The 20500-nt window shown below is 45.3% G+C and overlaps 2 protein-coding genes across 2 annotated transcripts; one reads left to right on the top strand and one right to left on the bottom strand.

Annotated features, from left to right (window-relative positions):
• The first annotated feature begins 1870 nt into the window (after window positions 1-1870).
• Window positions 1871-6324, top strand: hdac3 (histone deacetylase 3). The gene is made up of 15 exons (XM_076143469.1): window positions 1871-2038; window positions 2663-2745; window positions 2826-2968; window positions 3103-3184; window positions 3266-3322; window positions 3408-3463; window positions 3618-3751; window positions 3865-3945; window positions 4049-4122; window positions 4227-4291; window positions 4510-4599; window positions 4714-4772; window positions 5099-5178; window positions 5298-5455; window positions 5560-6324. The coding sequence occupies exons 1-15, from the start codon at window positions 1984-1986 to the stop codon at window positions 5627-5629; spliced, it is 1287 nt and encodes a 428-aa protein (XP_075999584.1). The 5' UTR covers window positions 1871-1983; the 3' UTR covers window positions 5630-6324.
• Window positions 6325-9309: 2985 nt separating this feature from the next.
• Window positions 9310-14449, bottom strand: myot (myotilin). The gene is made up of 9 exons (XM_076143401.1): window positions 14388-14449; window positions 14112-14271; window positions 13562-13663; window positions 12659-12696; window positions 12357-12495; window positions 12062-12269; window positions 11808-11973; window positions 11511-11644; window positions 9310-9617 (listed from the first exon to the last, which is right to left on the bottom strand). Exons 1-9 carry the CDS (start codon window positions 14417-14419, stop codon window positions 9472-9474), a joined length of 1125 nt encoding a protein of 374 aa, XP_075999516.1. The 5' UTR covers window positions 14420-14449; the 3' UTR covers window positions 9310-9471.
• Window positions 14450-20500: the final 6051 nt, after the last annotated feature.

Below are 20500 nucleotides of genomic sequence, written 5' to 3'. Positions count from 1 at the left end.
TCACTCTAATAACCCACAATTTTCACATTAGCTCACCTTCTCTTCTCCTCTCATCCTTGTAGTCTGTAAATTGAACATGACAGGCTCTGGGTTTTTATGATATGATGCTTAACACACAATTTGTCAGCCAACATATTCAGCCAGCTCCCAGTGTGTTGGGGATGTTTTTGGCTCTGTAATCTGAACTTTGATTCTTTAAACCTCTGACAAAGACAATTAGTACAGGCTGTCAACATCAAGTGAAGTACGTGTAAAATGAAAATAAGCACTTAGCTCTGCATTACTGTAGGAGAACACAACTGTCAGATACATCACACTCAACAGGTTATTGAGTACTGTACAGATAAATGATCTGTTGTATTTTGTACTGTTTAGCATTTGAAGGTTTTAGTGTGTTGGTCTGAGAGCATAGAGTTGTCTGTGTCGTCCATTTAGGGTTAGCAGACAAAACCTTAATGTTTGGACCTAAAGTTTAGGTCCAAACATCAAGGTTTTGTATTGCCTGAACTCAGTGTTAGTTCATATGAGTGAATATGCATGTGTGTGAGTGTGTGTGTGTGTGCTTGATGAGCTGTTCCAATAAATCAGTCAGACTTCTCTCAAGGGATCAGCTGTCACACACAGACACACAGACACACACATTTATACGAGCACGTACACACAAACACACATTTTTTTGACATGCACACATAGACGCTGCAGGCGGACACGACCCCATCAATGTAAAGTTGTGCTGGCAGACCTCTAGGGCACATCTGGTCCTGCCATATCTATGCCACGCTCTCTTTCAGTCACACCCAGAGAGAGAGAGGAAGAAAGGGAGAGTGGAAGAAGGGAATAGAAAACAGAAGGGAGAAGCAGCAAAGGAGAGGAGACATAAAGGCAACAAAGAATCCTTTCTGATCCTCCTTATCACAATGGAAGAAAAGTTCAGCTTAAGGCTTGAAGATGTTTCACCTCTCATACAAAAGGCTTCTTCTTCAGTTCTGGCAGACTGGTGGGGATTCCCAGGTTTTAGCCTCTGTGGAGTCGTACTCAGGGTTGAAAGTGTTCCCCTTCTCACTCCACTTATGTGTTTCTGTGTCAGCTTTTTGTATAGTATAACAAATCCCAATGTGTTGTTATCCTGTCTATTGGGATTTGATGAAGAACATATGCACTCTATTTGCTGATCCTTGTTGAATCATTGTGTTTTTCTTAGTTCTAAATGAAAAGCTCTCTCAATGAATCATTAAACCTGCTGAGGCATGATGGGATCTCATTTACTCAGCCTGATGTTAGCAGATGTCAGTATCAACAGATTAAAACATTAATCCTTTGTTAAACAGGAGCCAGGTTTGAATCTATAACTAGAGAGTTCCAGCTCACTTCACATTTTACTAATGCATGGATACAAATGAATAGATTTGAGTCTCACATGCATACATTTTGTGTTTTCTGTTTATTTATTGGATTTTGGCTCAGCCGGGAGTTCTTTTTGTGAAAGAGTACATCAGAATCAAACATATCTGGTTGTATTTGTTCAATGGGACAAACAGGTGAATAACCCAACTTGTGTTTTTGAATGAAATAAAAATTACATATCCGGATTCAGTTGGGACGTGAAGCAAGAAGTCCCAGTCATTAGTCGGGTCCCTCTCATCTTTATGTACAGTGTGTTGCTTTAACATGGCTGAAGTTGCTATATGACTCCATTTTCTTTATGAAGGTTGTTTTGGATTACTTGGGCTCGTTTCTCACCCTAAAACATATCAAAATACCACTATTATTGATTATTATATATTATCGATTTGTTTTCACTCCGTTTATTTAAACGTCCCTCTCCGTCGCGCGCACACCCCTCCCTTCTCCGCTGCTACCGTCACAGGTTGATGACGAAAACAACCCTGTTTACTATGGCGGCTGCCTGCTAATTTTGAAGTTAACTGCCGGGCTTTGGAGCGCAAATTCACGAGAAGACACGGAGCTTAGACATAATTGAGAATGACGAATAGAACTTCATACTTTTATGACCCGGACGTGGGAAACTTTCATTACGGTGAGTTTGGTCACCGCCAGGCCTTCAGAGGAGCCGGTGCTAGCATGAGCTCGCTAGCTGTGTGCTAATACACCGGAGAGGCGCTTTGTTTGGTTCTTCTCATTATTCGCTCATTAGTGCGACACAACAAACACATAAACACGGAGTTTATTGTGTGATTCTTTATTTTCCCTGCGCTGCAATATTTGAGCGTTTTGTCTTGTTTATGCTCCTCGGCGCTCCGCTCGCTGCACCAATGTCCATCCATCTACACAGCGACCATAGAGTCTCTGTGTTTACTGTACATTTAATATCTCATAATCACTAAAAGCAACACATTGATTCTGTTGTTGTAAGTCAACGGAAAACGGCTATTCCGTTGCACAAATGATATTAATATGATATATTAAAAGGGATAAAGCTTTTTTCTAAATATACAAGTAGTAGTGTGTCTTAACGTCACTAATGAGTGAATGATTGTAACTATATATTAGAAATATCTGCCCTCTAACTTGTTGAAATATACACTAATGTTATTCCTAAGTGTTGTTGTGCTCTACTGGTGGTTAATTTTTACTGCCTGATGTCCCAGTGGTTGTTATGGACAGACTCTAACCTGTCTCTCTCTGTCCCTGTCTCTGTCAGGTGCTGGTCATCCCATGAAGCCTCACCGTTTGTCTCTGACTCACAGTCTGGTGTTACACTATGGCCTCTATAAGAAGATGATGGTGAGCAGCAGACACTTTGTATTTCAGACGTTAAAGAGTTAAAGTCTTCTGTTGCTACAGCGTATCTACTCTCTGTTTAGGTGTTTAAACCTTACAAGGCCTCTCAGCACGACATGTGTCGCTTCCACTCTGAGGACTACATCGACTTCCTGCAGAAGGTCAGCCCCAACAACATGCAGGGCTTCACCAAGAGCCTCAACACCTTCAACGTGGGAGACGACTGGTAGGAACCAGGATGGAGACGAAGCTAGGAAGGACTCAAGTATGAGCTGTTTACTTACGTGTGTGTGTGTGTGTGTGTGTGTGTGTGTGTGTGTGTGTGTGTGTGTGTGTGTGTGTGTGTGTGTGTGTGTGTAGTCCTGTGTTTCCAGGTCTTTTTGAGTTCTGTTCGCGATACACGGGGGCGTCTTTACAGGGAGCAACACAACTCAACCACAAGGTAACACAAACACACACGCACACACTTCTTCTCCCTCTCTATCCGTTATGGTCTTGGTCATTTTGTGCTTTGACCTTTTAGATCTGTGACATCGCCATTAACTGGGCTGGAGGTTTGCATCACGCCAAGAAGTTTGAGGTGAGAGCAGCGTGTCTGTGTTGTGTTGTGGGTGCGTTTGTTTCTGTAGCCTGAGCTGATGTGTGTGTGATGTGTGTGTTTGCAGGCGTCTGGGTTTTGCTACGTGAATGACATCGTGATCAGTATACTAGAGCTGCTCAAGTAAGAGGGAACACACAACACACTCCTTCATCCTGTACCGCCTCAGTGTGTGTCTTTTTAGAACCGTGTGTGTGTGTGTGTGTGTGTGTGTGTGTGTGTGTGTGTGTGTGTGTGTGTGTGTGTGTGTGTGTGTGTGTGTGTGTGTGTGTTACAGGTACCATCCAAGGGTTCTGTACATCGACATAGACATTCACCATGGCGACGGCGTGCAGGAAGCCTTTTACCTGACAGACCGCGTCATGACCGTATCCTTCCACAAATACGGGAACTACTTTTTCCCAGGAACAGGTGAGCAGGAAGGATCGGATTCAGAATGTTTGTTTGTTCCGTCTGATCTTTACCTTGGTTGCTGTCAGACTCTTGATCCTGTGTGTGTATCTGTGTGTTCATGTCTGCTGTAGGTGACATGTATGAGGTCGGGGCAGAGAGCGGTCGCTACTACTGCCTCAACGTTCCCCTCAGAGACGGAATCGATGACCAGAGTGAGTCCACTTCCTCTCTCCTGTTTCCTACCTGCTTTGTGGACGGGGAGACTCTCACATGCGACTGCTGTCAATCTGACCATGGTTTCCTCTTGTGTTCCAGGCTACAGGCAGCTGTTCCAGCCCGTCATTAAACAGGTGGTGGACTTCTACCAGCCCACCTGCATCGTTCTACAGGTCAGCTTGTAACCATGACGCTCCCTTCATTCTTAATAATAACGACAAGAACAGTTCATTTATAACGACGCACCGCATATATTCATAGCTGATTCTCCTTTCAGTGTGGAGCCGATTCTCTGGGCTGTGACCGGCTGGGCTGCTTCAACCTCAGCATACGAGGACACGGGTGAGCCTGAGTTATAGCTGCGGAGAAACAAAGACCTGCTTAGGACTGACTCCCCTCGTTTTCATGAAGTTAGACTTGAATCAGAATCGCTTCTTAAGGTTTTGTCTAGTATGAGACGGTAAAATTTGAGCTTTATTTTGACACACAGTCACCTTCTTGTGTTTGACCTCCTGTGGTTGATGTCTGTGTGTGTGTGTGCTTTGTTCTTTGCGGTGCAGTGAGTGTGTGGAGTTTGTAAAGAGTTTTAAGATCCCTCTGTTGGTGCTGGGAGGAGGAGGATACACAGTGAGGAACGTAGCTCGCTGCTGGTCAGTACACAATCACTCACTGTGTTCACCTATACACTACTTTTTTAGAGTTTCTATAGTTGATCCACTTTAATAACCCTTGCCTGTGTTTTATCTCTTTCCTTTGTGCTGCAGGACCTTTGAGACGTCTCTGCTGGTGGATGAGTCCATCAGTGACGAGCTGCCTTACAGCGGTGAGTAAGACTCTAAATGTTCTTTACGTTTAGATTTCGTTCTCTCCTTCTCTTTGTTTTGTGATCCTTCTTTTGTTTGTCTGTTAAAGTCGAGTCATGACCCAAATGGCTCCAATGAAACAGTACATATATGTTTTCATTGGTCCCAGTGAAGATGCATTCATCACGTATAAACACACAGCATCTTTAGACTTTACCACCATCTAGTGGAGAGTTAGTGCACCTACCTACGTGCACGTGAGTTATTTATTCATGCGGCTTGACCAGGAACTACTGAACTTAACCTGTTATTAATTCTGCCAAACCTCTGTGTGTTTCCTCTTTAGAGTATTTTGAGTACTTTGCTCCAGACTTCACACTGCATCCTGATGTCAGCACCAGGATAGAAAACCAGAACTCCAGACAGGTAAATCCTCCTCACACACTCTTCAGCGGTGTCCTGGTGTCAAAATACAACTTTAAAGAACAGATTGTCTGCTGATGATGAGTTCATATGAGTCTAACTGTGTGTACGTGTTCACACAGTACTTGGAGCAGATCCGTCAGACTGTGTTTGAAAACCTGAAGATGTTGAACCATGCGCCGAGTGTTCAGATCCACGACGTTCCCTCAGACGTGCTGAGCTACGAGCGGACAGACGATCCCGACCCGGACGAGAGGGGGGCCGAGGACAACTACAGCAGGTCAACACACACACACACAAACACACAGGCATATCCATTTTCTGAAACACTCCAAATCTGTGCCTGGTCTAACTTCCTCTCTGTGGTTGGTGTCACTTCCTCAGGCCAGAGGCAGCCAATGAGTTCTACGATGGCGACCACGACAACGACAAAGAGAGTGATGTTGAAATTTGACCAACGTTTCCATTTCCATCTCAGAACATCCTGTCTCCTCGTTGTTAGATACACCAGGAACTTAATATCCGTCTGGACCAAACAGACTCTGGAACTCTGCGGTTGCTCTCAGTCCATCCTGCTTCATCAAACCGTGACCCGGCCTCACGTCACACAGACATCATGTTTCCACCTCACGTGATGTGTTTGTACACCAATCAGATTTGTGTGTTTGGACTTCAGGCACCGGCCGAGCGCATGTCAAGTATCCCAACTGTGCGCTCTGTAGGCCCCAGGATGTTTCAGCCGACGCAGCAGGTTTGGAGTAAAACTGGACAAACATATTTCTTGTAAAGGTGCTCACTGAAAGGTAAACGAGTTAACAGTTAGTTATTATCATGATACCAGAGGACTCGTCAATATTAGGAGCTGTCAAAGTGCCTGTAGAGACACGTCAGTCTAATATCAGCCGGTTCAGATGTTCACCAGGAGCTTTGGAATCTCAAAATCTCCAAACTATTCCAACCTTCATCTCCCTTTTGTCAGGGCCTCGTCTGTAACAGTGGACTCTGAGTTCTTGGTCATGTTGATTTTGTTTTCAGATGCTGTAACACGTGAATTGTGAGCCGTCTAAACTTTATAAAACCGTGGTTCCTTTTGAAATTTTAACGAGTCACCAGGAGGTTTCAGTTTAATACTTCAAACGTACTAAATGTTGTTGGTGTTCCATAGAATCTCCGGTTACATGCTTAGTGTTGCTGTCTGAGCCTCCAAACTCCAAACCTGATCTGAACAAACTGCTCTGCTTTTGTATTTTTCTCTTCTTTGCTTATATTTTCTATGCACATAAATGTATGAACTGTCAGTGTGAAGAGGCGGGTAAGTCAGCACACACACACACACACACACACTTGTTCTGTTATAGCCAGAAGAGCTGTATGCCATGTTTTGATATTGTCCACAGTTTGTGTTTTTAATAAAACTTGAAAGGCAAATCTACGTTCCTTTCTGTCGTTCCTTTTTCACCTCCATTTTCTCCTTTTCTCTTTTCTCATTATTTTTTCACCTTTTTTCTATTCTATCATTTGTTTCTTTGCCTTGTTTTCTCATTCTATCGTTCCTTTACTTAAGCTCTTCTTGTTTTTCTAGCTTCTATTCATTTTCTTCACCTTTGTCATTCTCTTCTTCATTTTCTTCGCCCCTTTTCTCATTTTCTTGTTCTCGATCTTTTTCTTCACCCCCTTTTTTCAATTTTCTATTCTCATTCTTTTTCTTCACCTCCTTTGTCTCATGTTTTAGATATTCTATTCTCTCGTTCATTTTCTAACCCTATTCTCTCGTTCTTTCTTCACCTCCCTTTTCTCGATTATTCTGTGGTTCATTTTCTTCACCTCCTTTTTCTGTTTTCTGTATCGTTATTTTTCCTCACCTTTTTCTTATTTTTTTGATTTTCTATTCTCATTTTATCTACCTCATTTTTCTCTCGTTCATTTTCTTCACCTTCATATTTTTTGATTTTCTTCTATTCTATAAAAAATGAGAAAAAGGAGGTGAAGAAAATAGAAAACTCAGAAAAAGGAGGTGAAGAAAAAGAACAAGAGAATAGAAAACTGAAAAAGGAGGGGAAGAAAAAGAATGAGAGAATAGAAAAATACGGAAAAGGGAGGTAAAGAAAAAGAATGAGAATTGAGAAAAAGGAGGTGAAGAAAATGAACCATAGAATAATCGAGAAAAAGGAGGTGAAAATGAACGAGAATAGAAAACTGAGAAAAAGGAGGTGAAGAAATATAACGAGAGAATAGATAATCAAGGAAGGTGAAGAAAAAGGTCGAGAATAGAAAACTGAGAAAAAGAAGGTAAAGAAAATGAACGAGAGAATAGCTAATCATAAAAAGGAGGTGAAGAAAAAGAACGAGAATACCAAAATGTGAAAAGAGGTGAAGAAAATGAACGAGAGAATAAATAACAGAAAAGGAGGTGAAGAAAATGATCGAGATTAGACTAATCAAATACACAGCAGGAAGCAAGGCAGAGGTCACACAGACTTTATTTCTCATTCATCCAGCAATATGTAGATCATTGTGCACAACACACAGTACTTAACGAGTTACACACATTACTAGCTGCAGTTCAAAATCTTGACAGAAAGAGTCAGACTTACCAAAACCAATCTGGAGAAAAGTTCATGTTCAATCCTCTAAACCAGCAGACCTAAATGAATACATCTTAAAAAGTGATCTGTTCTGGCACGAGTGCTGACAAACTTCATTGTTTCATATTGTAAGCGAGTGCTGCATTCCTACAAGGGCTCCAACTTTCTGACCACCTCCTGCATTCATGTGGCCGCATTAAAACAGATTCCTTGCTGAGTAAACTGGACAGTGGCCCCAATGCTTCAGACAGATTTTCCGTTTGCACGCAAAGATGCAAAGATATCGGGAAATTAGGACCTGAGAGAAAATAACAAGAGTTTCCAAGGTAAGAAGGCAAACTGAGCCTCCTATTGGTGGATCGTTTTAAAAGGCTGTGGCAGTCGGAGCAAAGGCAGTTTGACAAATCTGGGCACAGGTCAGCACACAAAGAGCAATGTTTCAATATGTGTAAAGAATTCATGATGCATAAATCTCAGCTACAAAATCAGATTGTCTCAGTTTGTTTTGACAGTGGATGAGTTTTGTCCACAGCCATAACAGCCTGTTACCTGGCAGCCCTTTGTGATTTGTCCAACTTAACATACGCCTCTGTTTGCAGCTCTTTCAGGCCTACAGAGGGGCACTTCCACTTCCAATGCCGTTGTCAAGACAACTGCATACGTCAAATAACTTCAGTTCAAATAAATAGCTTTGTTCACGTACACGGTATAATAGAAACCAACTTTAAATACACGTAATATTACAGCACAGCAGCAAATCTGATTAGTAACTTCCTGTGACGCACATTGCATATTTTAAAGATGAGATGAGTCATTGATCTAAAATCAGATTGTCCATTCTGACGTATTGCAGCTTTATAGACACACAGACTCAGAATCAGCAGGTGTAACTCAGACACACACTCATCCTCTTAACTAGGAGCTATAAACAGGGAGGGTGTTTGATGAGAGAGAGAGAGAGAGAGAGAGAGAGAGAGAAAGTTACATTGATCAGGATCAAAGTGCAGCGCCTCATGGATGTTGAGGGTCTGGTGAGAGGCAGTGTTGGATTATGGGTACTTGTAGTTAGGCTAAGCTGCTTTGTGTATCCAGACCCAGGTACAGCGTGTGTGCTGACAGCAAACATGAAGACGAGACGGTCAGGAGCACTGCAGCCACCGTCCTCCATCAGTACAATTACTAAGAGGTGAATAACGTGACTTGTTTTTAGTAAGAAGGCACTCAAACATAGCAACTAGTGTGTCTAGTTAGCAGGTGCTGCTCTGGTGAGGTTGTTATGCATTGTGGTACTGTGTGAGTCACTGTGGCTCCATCACTGAACAGCTAAAGGATTCTTTTAGCAACAAGAAGAACCATCCACATTTTCCAAAACAGTGGAAAAAGATTGTGTTCTTTTCACATTGAGCCTGACAAACTCACAAGATCACAGCTCAAACTGTGCATCACAGCTTTGCACACAAATATTGGCAAAGACCACAAGTGAATGGGTTAAAAAATGTGACAAAACCTGACGTGAACGAGCTTCAGGTCTGATTCTAAGATGAAACGGCTGCCAGTTTGCTGCGGCGCGTAATTAGGGACCTGATCCACAGTAGGGTTAGTGTAGATTCTGCTCTGTTACAGTCGTCCCTAACACTTAACACGGGCTCCGGTTCGGTTCTGTATCCCGGCCCAGTTCTCCAGTTGGTTACTTGAAGAGCCCGTTGGGGGTTTAGAGCTCTTCGCTCTCGTAAAGCGGCGCAGTGTGCTGGGCCGGGCTCTCTGGGCTCAGAGCTGGCATGTGGCTGAGAGAGGACAGCAGTTTCAATGTCTTTGAGCCAGGGGGCGCTGTTTTCATGGCTGCTGGGGCTGCACGACCTGGGAAGGGGGGACAAGGTGGGGTCATAGATTTAAATACACTTAAAGAGATATTGCTTGTAATCCAATTGTCTAAACATCATCGCTCATTCATGTTTTATGGTTGAACTTTATAGTTACACTTTATAGATCAGCTGATGTCCTGCTTATGTGAAGACAATATAAATATTCCTACTAGTGCCACCAACTGCAGCAACAGCTTTGACTGGTGGACACACTGAGTGCAAACATTCCTGTCATGCCAGGTGTCTGAAAATAACCTCTGCCCTGCCGCTCCAGCTCAGTCTGGCTGGGAGGGAGGGAGATATGGAAGCGAGATGGATTTGTAGAGACAATGAGCAAAGCGTTAGGCACAATGAAGTCTGAAGTTAAAGGTGCAGTAGAGTTGTAGAGTAACAAGTGCTCACCTATTTATAGAGTGAAGGAGTAAGGACCTGAGTGAGGGAGTGAGGACCTGAGTGAGGGAGTGAGGTCCTGAGTGAGGGAGTGAGGTTCTGAGTGAGGGAGTGAGGTCCTGAGTGAGGGAGTGAGGGTCTGAGTGAGGGTCTGAGTGAGGGTCTGAGTGAGGTCCTGAGTGAATGAGTGAGGTCCTGAGTGAGGTCCTGAGTGAGGGAGTGAGGGCCTGAGTGAGGAAGTGAGGGTCTGAGTGAGGGAGTGAGGGCCTGAGTGAGGGGCTGAGTGAGGGAGTGAGGGTCTGAGTGAGGGAGTGAGGGTCTGAGTGAGGGAGTGAGGTCCTGAGTGAGGTCCTGAGTGAGGGAGTGAGGGCCTGAGTGAGGAAGTGAGGGTCTGAGTGAGGGAGTGAGGGCCTGAGTGAGGGAGTGAGGTCCTGAGTGAGGTCCTGAGTGAGGGAGTGAGGGCCTGAGTGAGGAAGTCAGGGTCTGAGTGAGGGAGTGAGGGTCTGAGTGAGGAAGTGAGGGTCTGAGTGAGGGAGTGAGGGTCTGAGTGAGGGAGTGAGGGTCTGAGTGAGGGAGTGAGGGCCTGAGTGAGGGAGTGAGGGCCTGAGTGAGGGTCTGAGAGAGGGAGTGAGGGGCTGAGTGAGGGAGTGAGGGAGTGAGGGTCTGAGTGAGGGAATGAGGTCCTGAGTGAGGGTCTGAGTGAGGGAGTGAGGTCCTGAGTGAGGGAGTGAGGGGCTGAGTGAGGGAGTGAGGGGCTGAGTGAGGGAGTGAGGGTCTGAGTGAGGGAGTGAGGGTCTGAGTGAGGGAGTGAGGTCCTGAGTGAGGGAGTGAGGTCCTGAGTGAGGGAGTGAGGTCCTGAGTGAGGGGGTGAGGGCCTGAGTGAGGGAGTGAGGGTCTGAGTGAGGGAGTGAGGGCCTGACTGAGGGAGTGAGGGCCTGAGTGAGGGAGTGAGGGTCTGAGTGAGGGAGTGAGGTCCTGAGTGAGGGAGTGAGGGTCTGAGTGAGGGGGTGAGGGCCTGATCAACTAATGTGTCTGGCCCTGGTTTAAGATGAAGCAGGCTGAGCTCTAACTCTGTATCACTTTCAGGTAAGTAATACAGGCGGAGTGTAAGAGAGGAAGCGGGAGTTGTGTGTGTGTGGGTCCTTTCACTGCGCTCGCCCTCCGTGGAGCAGATGGCGTGTTATGAGATGGAGTGAAACCTTATAGCCTCGTGGCTTTTAGTTAGCCCACTCTCACCGGTGGAGGGGTTCTATAGCCGTGGCTCTGACTGGGTAATTATTCAGTATTCTTTAGATGAGCTGAACAGAGCCATGCCTCATCTGTGCTTCATGTTTCCCCTTGATAACCTGGAGCTGAGTTCCAGGTTAACAGGAGCTGGAGTCACTCTAGCGCACAGAGCAGAGCGTTCGCCATCTGCCACTTGAGTTTTACAAGCGGGGCTACTATGGTGACGAGCAGGTCGACTCATACGAGCTGTTCAGAACATAAAGAGACTTACTGCCTACATCCAGTCTGGCGTTGCACGTGGACATGCCTGCTTCATTGATGGCAGAGAGTGTGTACCAACCGGCGTCTGACTTCATCAGCCTCTCTATCAACAAGCACTGCCTGCCTGAGCCGTCCTGGTACAGACTGAGGAGGGAAACACAGAAGAAAATGTTAGGCACACAGTCGTCTCCTGTCGTGAGGAAACACCTTTACAAAGACTGAATATGAATGAATCAACAACAACAACATGATTGACAGCCCTTAAGGACATGTACTTGGCTCTTTGGTTGCTCTTTAAGTTCCCCACCTCATTCTGCTGGGGTCGATGCGGAGCATGTCTTTGTCCTTCTTCCAGAAGAGCTGTGGAGGAGGGGAGGCGTCCACTTTACACTCTAACCGCACAGTGTCGCCCTCTAGTGCTCGGGAGTTCAACATCTTTTGGACGAAGGTTGGAGGACGAAGAACCTCCTGAGCTGTGGAGAGGAAGCAGAGGTTGATGGAACACAAACCTCCTGCAGACACTTGTAACAAGCCAGATGATGAAAGGCTCGTTATCTTTACCTATTACATCTAGTTTCATGGTGAACCTGCTCTCCCCGGCACGGTTCCTGGCCACACACTCGTACACGCCCGCATGGTGCACTGTGACAATCTCTATGATGAAGGAGTGTAAGCCTTTCTCACACACCAACATCTTATGGTAGTCGTCTGGGCGGATGGCTTTCCCATCCAGGTACCAGCAGACGTCTGGAGTGGGGAGACCTCCGACCTGAAACACAAGGAGGTCTGGATCTAATATGTGTGTGTATTTTATGATGTGTATTCATTTGTATGTTTCTCCTTGTGAGTGTTCCACCTTGAAGTCAATCCTACAGAAGCGTCCTTCCTCCACAGTGAGGTCAGCGGGGATCTGCAGGAAGCGAGGAGCGTAACATTTCTCCTGGATGGCTGAGCCTTCATTCCCTCTCTCATCTGTGCCTACATGGTGCTTCCCCCTACCGGAGAGAGGACAGAGAGGATTTAGTCAGAACTCAGAACCGAGTCCATTTACAAACCACAACAAACATGCAAACATATGAACTCTGAGTCCTGATTGGTTCCTGTATGTTTACTCTTTCAAACATACAAACAGGCAGAAACAGAAGGATTTATATTCACCATAGTCCACCTGTGTGTTTTCCCTCTGGTGACTCTGGCTGCAACAGAAAAACAAAGCCCGGCTCAATAAGCAGTGTGTGTGTGTGTGTGTGTGTGTGTGTGTGTGTGTGTGTGTGTGGGTGTGTGTGTGGGTGTGTTTGTATCTTACAGCAGAGATAAAGGAAACCAACAGCACTGTTCAACTGACAAAATGCCAGGGACGGACTGGACTACAGTATTCAGCCTCTGTGTGTGTACGTGTGTGTGTGTGTGTGTGTGTGTGTGTGTGTGTGTGTGTGTGTGTGTGTGTACGTGTGTGTACGTGTGTGTACGTGTGTGTGTGTGTGTGTGTGTGTGTGTGTGTGTGTGTGTGTGTGTGTGTGTGTGAGTGAGTGTATGTGGACACAATGGTCCCGGTGTCACAAATGAAAGATGACACGTTCTCAGAAAGCAGGATAAATATAGCAGCCAACAAACCTTGTTGGCAGGAGGAAGTGTGTGTGTGTGTGTATGTGTGTGTGTTATGTATGGGGACTGTGTGTGTGTGTGTGTGTTAGTGACAGACAGGAACAGAATAGACGGTGCAAAGCCCTGTGAGTAAAGGGGTTTGTTGGAAACGGCAGCATGAGGCGGCTCAGTGGTGAGGCAGCTCATTATCCAGGCGGGCTTTGAGAGCTCGGAGGGAGCAGAGGCCCTGAGAGGGGAACAACGCCTCCTCCTGCTCCCATTCAACCTGCGCCCGCTGATAATGTGCTCCTCACTTCATACAAACATGAACGCTAATGGGTTTGGGACCAAAGCCAAAACAAAAAGGGGGCCTGCAATGACCGCCAGAACAATATGGAGGCATATTGTTAGAAATGTCAACTACGAAGGGTTCTGAGTATAAATTTGGTCGGGTCTGATGAAACTTAAGTATCGTACCTGTTCTAGTTGTAAATCTGACACATTGTCTTGGTCAAACATATAGTTGGCATTATCTGGACCCAGGAGCCGTCGAGCCATGCGCTCTTCATAGGATAGTTTCTATCAGAAAGGAGGCATATGCAGTAAACTCAGTATGGGTCTGACACACACACATGCTTCATCATGTTCACAGCTTTTTGCATCCGGCTGAATGAATGCAAACGGGAAGTGCAACAATGAAAGCTTCTTCTTGGTCAACTGTGTATTCATATTATAAACAAACACACACTTGACTGCTTATTTAACAGTCAAGATGCAGAAGCAGGTGTGTTTATGATATGAATACATTTGGTTCAGATTCAGGTCAAAGGCCGGTCCAGTCATAACAGAATCACATATCAGCTCTATACTTTATTTACTTTCATAACAATGTCAGGTTTCTAGATGTGTGACGCCCGCTTCACCATCAGAAGGAGAACTACTTGTGGTCCAACATGTTCTACTCCAGTTAATGAAGTCATAACGTTCTGAGGGGTCTCCCTGGATCAGCCTGGATAAAGCCCGGTACCTGGCTGGTTCTCCTCCTGGACTCCTTTGAGCGTAGCTTCTTTTCCAGATCCTGGATGAGTGCATCTTTGGATCCTTGTATGTCTCCGTCTGTGGAGCGAGAGGACGAAGGGCGAGGAGGAGGAGGAGCTACAGACTTCTTTAGCATGGGCTTAGGAAGACTGGGACAGACGGGGAGAAAGAGAGACACCATCAACTTTGTGTAACTACATATATCTTCCATTGTGTAAGTGTGTGTGTGTGTGTGTGTAACGTGAGCATACAGATAGGAACTCACATGTTAGGTGTCCCCTTGTAACTGGCAGGCATTGAGACCACAGCTGGTGGCTCATTGTTCCGACCGTTGGGCGGGTTGGGCTGGGGATGAGGGAAGGAGGAAGAGGGGGACACTGGGAGAAAGTGCTGAGGGAAGGATGAAGGAGAGGAAGAGGCCACAGTGGGGGAGACAGGACTGGCGGGGGAGAGAGGGGAGCGGGAGGGGGAGAGCGGGGAGCGGGAAGGGGAGACCAGGTTGGGCAGTTTGGAGTTGGGGGAGAGTTTGGAGGGTGAGAAAGGGGAGAAGGAGGAAGGAGAGGGCAGAACAGAGCAGAGGTATGCAGCCGGGGCAGAAATGGAGTCCTGGTTGGCTGGCAGGGTGGCGCTGCCGAGGCCGGTGGCACTGGGGACGCTGGGGGTGAGGGTGATGGTGGAGCGCATGGTGGTGCGGGGGAGGGGGGATGAGGTAGCTTGGATGGAGGAGGAGGCAGAGGAGGCAGAGGAGATGGCGATGGAGGAGGTGAGCAAAGAGGAGGGGGAGGAAAGAGGAGGCACAGTGGAGGAAGCAGGAGTGGAGATGGGAGAGCTGACACTGGATGAAGAGGGAGAGGACTTGTTCGTTCCGTTAGCCTGAGCCTGGGCCTGGACTTGGGCCTGGGTGACAGACTGGGCCTGGTTCAAGCTCAGTGAATGAAACTGTGACTGAGTCTGAGACAAGGACTGAGACACTGACTGACTTTGAGAGAAAGACTGACTCTGTGTTACTTTAGTTTGACCCAATGTCTCCATGACAACCGGGTTATTCTGGGGACTGTTGAGGCTCTGTGTGGAGCTGTTCTGGTTCTCCATCTGGCTCTGCTGGGCTTCCCTCAGAACACTTTCATAGCTGGGAGCCTGGAAGGCCGCCTGGGACTGAATGAAGTGTCTGGGCCGCTCATAGTTGAAGGCACTGGGAGGGAAAGTGCCGGGAGTGTAGGAAGGGAGGTCCGACAGATTCATGCTGTTCCCTCCCGGAGGGGGGGACTGAGGGGGAGAGGAGGAAGAACATCCAGAGAAATAAAGAAGACATTTCTACCTGCCAAGTTGGAAAGTTGTGTGTGTCAAGGATGCTCCTATAGACTCACACACACAAGGATACAACACTTACACTGAAGCTGATCTTGCTTGGGGTGAACAGTTTGGGTGCTGGCGCTTTCTCTTCAACTTGTGCTGGAGGTGGAGGAGAGGGCAGAGGAGGGCTGGGTGTACAGGCTACAACCGTGACCTCTGGTGACCTCTGGTCCTCCCAGCTCAGAGCGCTCTCCTCCTCGCTGCGACCAAAGGGCTCTTCAGAGGAGTGGTTGAGTGACTGAGGCTCTGAGAAACTGAGGAACACAGACATCCCAGCAAAGCTTCAAACATATGAACTCAAGCCAATCTCAGACGTTACAACCAAGAACATCAGCAACTCCAAAACTCCAAAAATAGATCCAAGAAAAACAAATATACCCCACTCCAGACTACCTAACCATCCTTTTGTTTGGCTGATTCAGGGTCTTTATGATGACTGGTTTCAAAGACAATGGCTGCCAAAACTCTCAGGTTCCTCCAACAACAACATCGGCACAAGTTCCACCGCCAGGGCAGCACAGGGACCGACTGATGAGAGTAACAGAGATCTATGGTTCTGCTCTGATTTCAGCCCACTTAGGTTGTTTACTTCCTGTAATACCAAGCTTGGCTGGTCCTCTTTTTTAGTAGGAAAGAATGTTGTTCCCATGGCTACCACGTAGTCTGGGCTACGCAGCAGAATAATGACAATAGCAGAGAGTCTCTTCACTCTCACAGTTAGTTTTTCAACGTTTTTCTCTCTCCCTCTCCCTCTCTCTCTCTCACACACACACACACACACACACACAGTCTCATGAGGGCACAATGCACCTTTGGTCAGTGTTGGTATGCTGACCTAGAATGTTAAACTGACTATCAAGTAACAGCTTGTCTGAATGAAAAGAGTCTAAAATTGATATTCTTTTTTTTTCTCCATGAAAAATGCACATTAATTACCAACATTCTGTGAAATGATGCTAAGTTCCTAATGCATCTGTGCTGCTAATGCCAGAGTGAGGAGAGTAGCAGCCAGCACAGTAACCACACTGGGCTACTTTAGTACTTAATGACACTCCAGTCAACACAAACATGAACTAAGAATAACTACAACAAACTAAATATTGTGAACTTTAAGATGCCACAACATTACATTCTTGAACTATTAACCCATCTAGAAGACAGTGATTAGATGAAAAACTGTAACTGCTATCATCACAAACAGTTTAGTCAATTAAGACCACAGATTGCTCCTATAAATAAATAAATAAATAAATAAATAAATAAATAGATAAATAAATAGATACAATTCTACATTAACTGACCTAAGCAGAATCTCAACAAATGAGGGTTTGTGCTGTAATGTTTTTGTTTACTTTGCTTTGTTTCTCCAGCTGGTTGGTTGATGTGAAGCCCACAGTTCCACAAAAGTCTTTTAACAAGCACATCTACTCTTTCTTACTCCTCTAAAGACTCTCTGACTCAAACCACAGTGAGGCCCTGTGTGGTTACACTCTGTCCTGCAGTACCCAGCACAGCCACACGGGCATCAGGTCTCATATCACCACTGTCAGAATGTTCCCAGTGGATTAGTGTGTTTGGCAGCATGACTTTTTGTGTAGTGGTTGTGTAGTGTGTGTGTGTGTGTGATGTGCGTGCATGATAATGGTGACATGTTGGTGTGTTTGTGTGTGATTATCTATGCAGAACTATATCGGTCTTGGAATCCCGACATCAGATGGCAGGTGCAGATGCTCTACTGGTGATCTGATCCCTTTCAAACACACACACATACACACCATGAGGACACAGACTGCATGGTATTATGGGTAGGAGTGTTGTAAGTCCATTCCATGACTAATGATAGAGGAATGACAATATCAATGCTGGGTTAGTCACAGATTTGGGGGTTCAGACTGGGGGGCGAGGTGGATCAGCTTTACTGTTGCTTCACAGTAAGGTCCTGGGTTTGAATCCCTTGCAAGACCGGGTCCTGTCTGTGTGATGTTAGCATGTTGATCACCTCCAAAATCAAGGGAATCAGAATTAAAAAGAACAGCTCTGATGGTTTCCGAAATGCATTATGGGAAATACAGGACAGTGCAAAGTTCAGTGCGTAAGTTCGTGAGGCAGCAAAGGAGAACTTCAGCTTGACCTTAAAAACCAAAACCCACAGCGTCACTGCAGGAGGGGGTGAAGGACACAGACTTCATATTACAGATGAGATCATGGTGCTGGACACATTCTACACAGGCAAACTCCTCTGGCACCACACTGGTGAGAGGGAACCACAGTATCACGTTAAAGGTACAGACCTAAAATATAAATGGGAAAACTGACAAATCAAACCAAAGAAGATATCACTACTGTATTAAATAACAACCAACAAAGTCAATAATAGCTTTATCCTAACCAGGGAGTGTTTCATTACATTTTAATTAATATTTAGCTGTGATTTCAGCAGGAGTGGCAGCATTGTTTTACATATAAATTAAGTAATGTTGTATTGTTTTGTTTTAAAAGCTTAGAGTTGACTGCATTGTTCCACTTTAACATTCATACAGTACCTTCAGCTCATTATCCACATCATTAGTCAAGGTGAGGCTGATTTAGACAGCACCTCTCTGCAGTCTGCATCACAACACCAAACAATAATAACCACATCTGAGGCTGCAGAGCTGCAAACCAAAACATGACAATGACAACACCAACAAGCCACCAAACTCCTGCAATATAATGTGCTCTGGAGTTAGAAGAACCCTCACAGAATAAACACATCATTCAACTTTAAAAACATGAATACTAATAAATTACTTTGGGACAATAACAGAATCTCCACACATCTGCATTGTTTTGTTTCTGTATTGATGTTGAATTACTGGGGGAGAATTACTGCTATGGGCAACTCATATTAGAATTATAACAATATTTAACATTGAACAATAAGCCTTGTGCCTGCAGCGGGTTGAGTGTGAAGGACACGGAACCTTGGAGCAGGGCACATTACTGATGAGCTCATGGACCAGTTTAGACTCCTGGCATGCAGAGGAGTGAAGAGGGAGGCACTTTATTATTATTTCATCCGTTATCTTCACAGATAGCAATAATAAGGAGACCTCAGTGAATATGAGCCAAACTAAAAGGGGACATTAAAGAGATAATAAGTCACTTTTCTGCTATGATTTGGTTCCAGAAATACCAAATAAAGCCCAATTATATTATGCGAGCCTGTTTGTAAGAGTACCGAACCCCAAAATAGACTTACGTCCACTTTCCATGCGCTCTAAATATAGTTCGACCTTTTAAGGGCGAAATTGTCCATTAAGTTCTGTTATTATGTTGCTTTAATTAGAGAAACAAAGAACACATGTAGCGACGTTCTGTCAGATTTCGGTCAGGCTTCAAACACACAGCGGTTTAAGTTGCGGCTGCACAATTTTGTTCCCCAAAGTTCCCGGCAGGTTAGAAAATGTTTGTCGTCACTTTAACTCAAACAGAGAGGATACTTTCTTACCTTTATAAACGTTTCTACGCAACAGAACTATCCAGAATCTTTCAGCGCGGTTAGCTTAGTGATGAAGGTTCGCCGCAGCTCAGAGGAGACTGAAGGCGCTGACCGCAACAGGTGACAATGCGCGCGCACAAGATGGGCACGCGCGGAGTCGTGACCGCACAGCTCGCAGCTGATTGGTTGATTTATTTTATTTTTTTCACATAGCGCGCTCTTGTCACCACATCGGCATCATTTAGCTTGGAATCTAAAATCCCGTTACCCCTCCCCGTATAAGCACTGCAGGGTGGAGTAGTGGATGTTTCCGCTCCCGAGTCAAACCGGTAGCTGATGCATACGAACGAATACGAGGGATTGAATGAATATCAGCGGTGTGAGAAACAGATGACGCATTTTGTTTGGACGTCACCAACGTACATAACAACGTTTTGAAGCAAAAATAGTCACAATAATACATCATACTAGAAGGACACTCAAGAACATACAGTACATCCACCATTATGTGTCTACTAATAATATATCTACATACAGAAGATCAAAGGAAACCCTATTATAATTATCATGATAACAAAGCTAAATTACTTCCATATCTATGTATGGTTTGCAATAATCAGATATACTTAATCAATATCATTCTGCGGATAATACGTATTTTAGACTATTTTCCAAACTACTTATCAACAGAACGAAAGAAATTGCCAAACTTGACATTTGAAAGTAGCACAATACTGGCCTCCTCTGGACATAAGTGAGAACTACAGCAGTTTATTTATGCGGCTATATCTACTCACTCTGCAATGTCGGGGATGTCAGAGTCTTCCAGGGGGCTCTCAGGCCATTCAGGAGGGGGGAGGCTCATGGAGTCGGTGGGGAACTCCTCGCTGTTGTTTGTAGAGGAGGACGCCTGGACAGAAACATACGCCGCCTCACTTTCCTGCATGAGAGAAATGGCTTCCTGCTGGTGAACGGCCTCCATCTCCAGCTGCTCCTCCAGGTCTACATGGAGGTGAGAGCAAAGCATGATGTAATCTGTAGAGGTTTATGGAAGACTGATTGATACAGTGTATGGACTGATACAGTGACTTACCTTCATAAACTTCCAGAATGGCTGAGCAGGAGACCGTGCCAAAAGAATTGAGGGCCACACATTTAAACAGACCTGAATCTTCTGGAAAAGCCTCTGTAATCACCAGCGTGCACAACTCCTCTGCAGGGGGAAACATAATGATGTGGAATTCACCAAAATGTGCACATCAGTGAAGTTAAGAAGGACAAAAGTAAAAATCTAATGCACCGGCCCAGTTTGTACACTGGTCTGTCATATCCGTGTGATCTTTTGATATTAAACTGTTTCTGAGCAACATGAGCCCTGCGTACTGAAACCGAGCAGTTAAGTCTCACATCCATTGGGAGCCAGTAGTGTGTTTCTAGTGTGTGATTCTTAACCTCACGCTGTTGCTCGCCTTCAATAAATCTGTTTTAATATGGTAATTCATTTGGATGGTGTGATTACAAAATCTGTAGATGGACTGAATGTG

This window comes from Genypterus blacodes, unplaced genomic scaffold (genome assembly GCF_046128005.1).
Source record: "Genypterus blacodes isolate CSIRO-AG114 ecotype Tasmania unplaced genomic scaffold, CSIRO-AGI_Gbla_v1 ptg000024l_1, whole genome shotgun sequence".
In the NCBI taxonomy this organism is placed as follows: Eukaryota; Metazoa; Chordata; class Actinopteri; order Ophidiiformes; family Ophidiidae; genus Genypterus; species Genypterus blacodes.
This window is presented reverse-complemented; position numbering and strand designations above follow the sequence as displayed.

Coding starts and splice junctions, on each gene's coding strand:
- hdac3 (XM_076143469.1), top strand. CDS start 1,984: ATGACGAATAGAACTTCATACTTTTATGACCCGGACGTGGGAAACTTT. Junction 2,039..2,662: donor CGTGGGAAACTTTCATTACG/GTGAGTTTGGTC, acceptor TGTCTCTGTCAG/GTGCTGGTCATCCCATGAAG. Junction 3,323..3,407: donor ATCACGCCAAGAAGTTTGAG/GTGAGAGCAGCG, acceptor GTGTGTTTGCAG/GCGTCTGGGTTTTGCTACGT.
- myot (XM_076143401.1), bottom strand. CDS start 14,419: ATGCCTGCCAGTTACAAGGGGACACCTAACAT. Junction 12,496..12,658: donor AAACACACAGGTGGACTATG/GTGAATATAAAT, acceptor TCTCTCCGGTAG/GGGGAAGCACCATGTAGGCA. Junction 11,974..12,061: donor CATGAAACTAGATGTAATAG/GTAAAGATAACG, acceptor TCCTCTCCACAG/CTCAGGAGGTTCTTCGTCCT.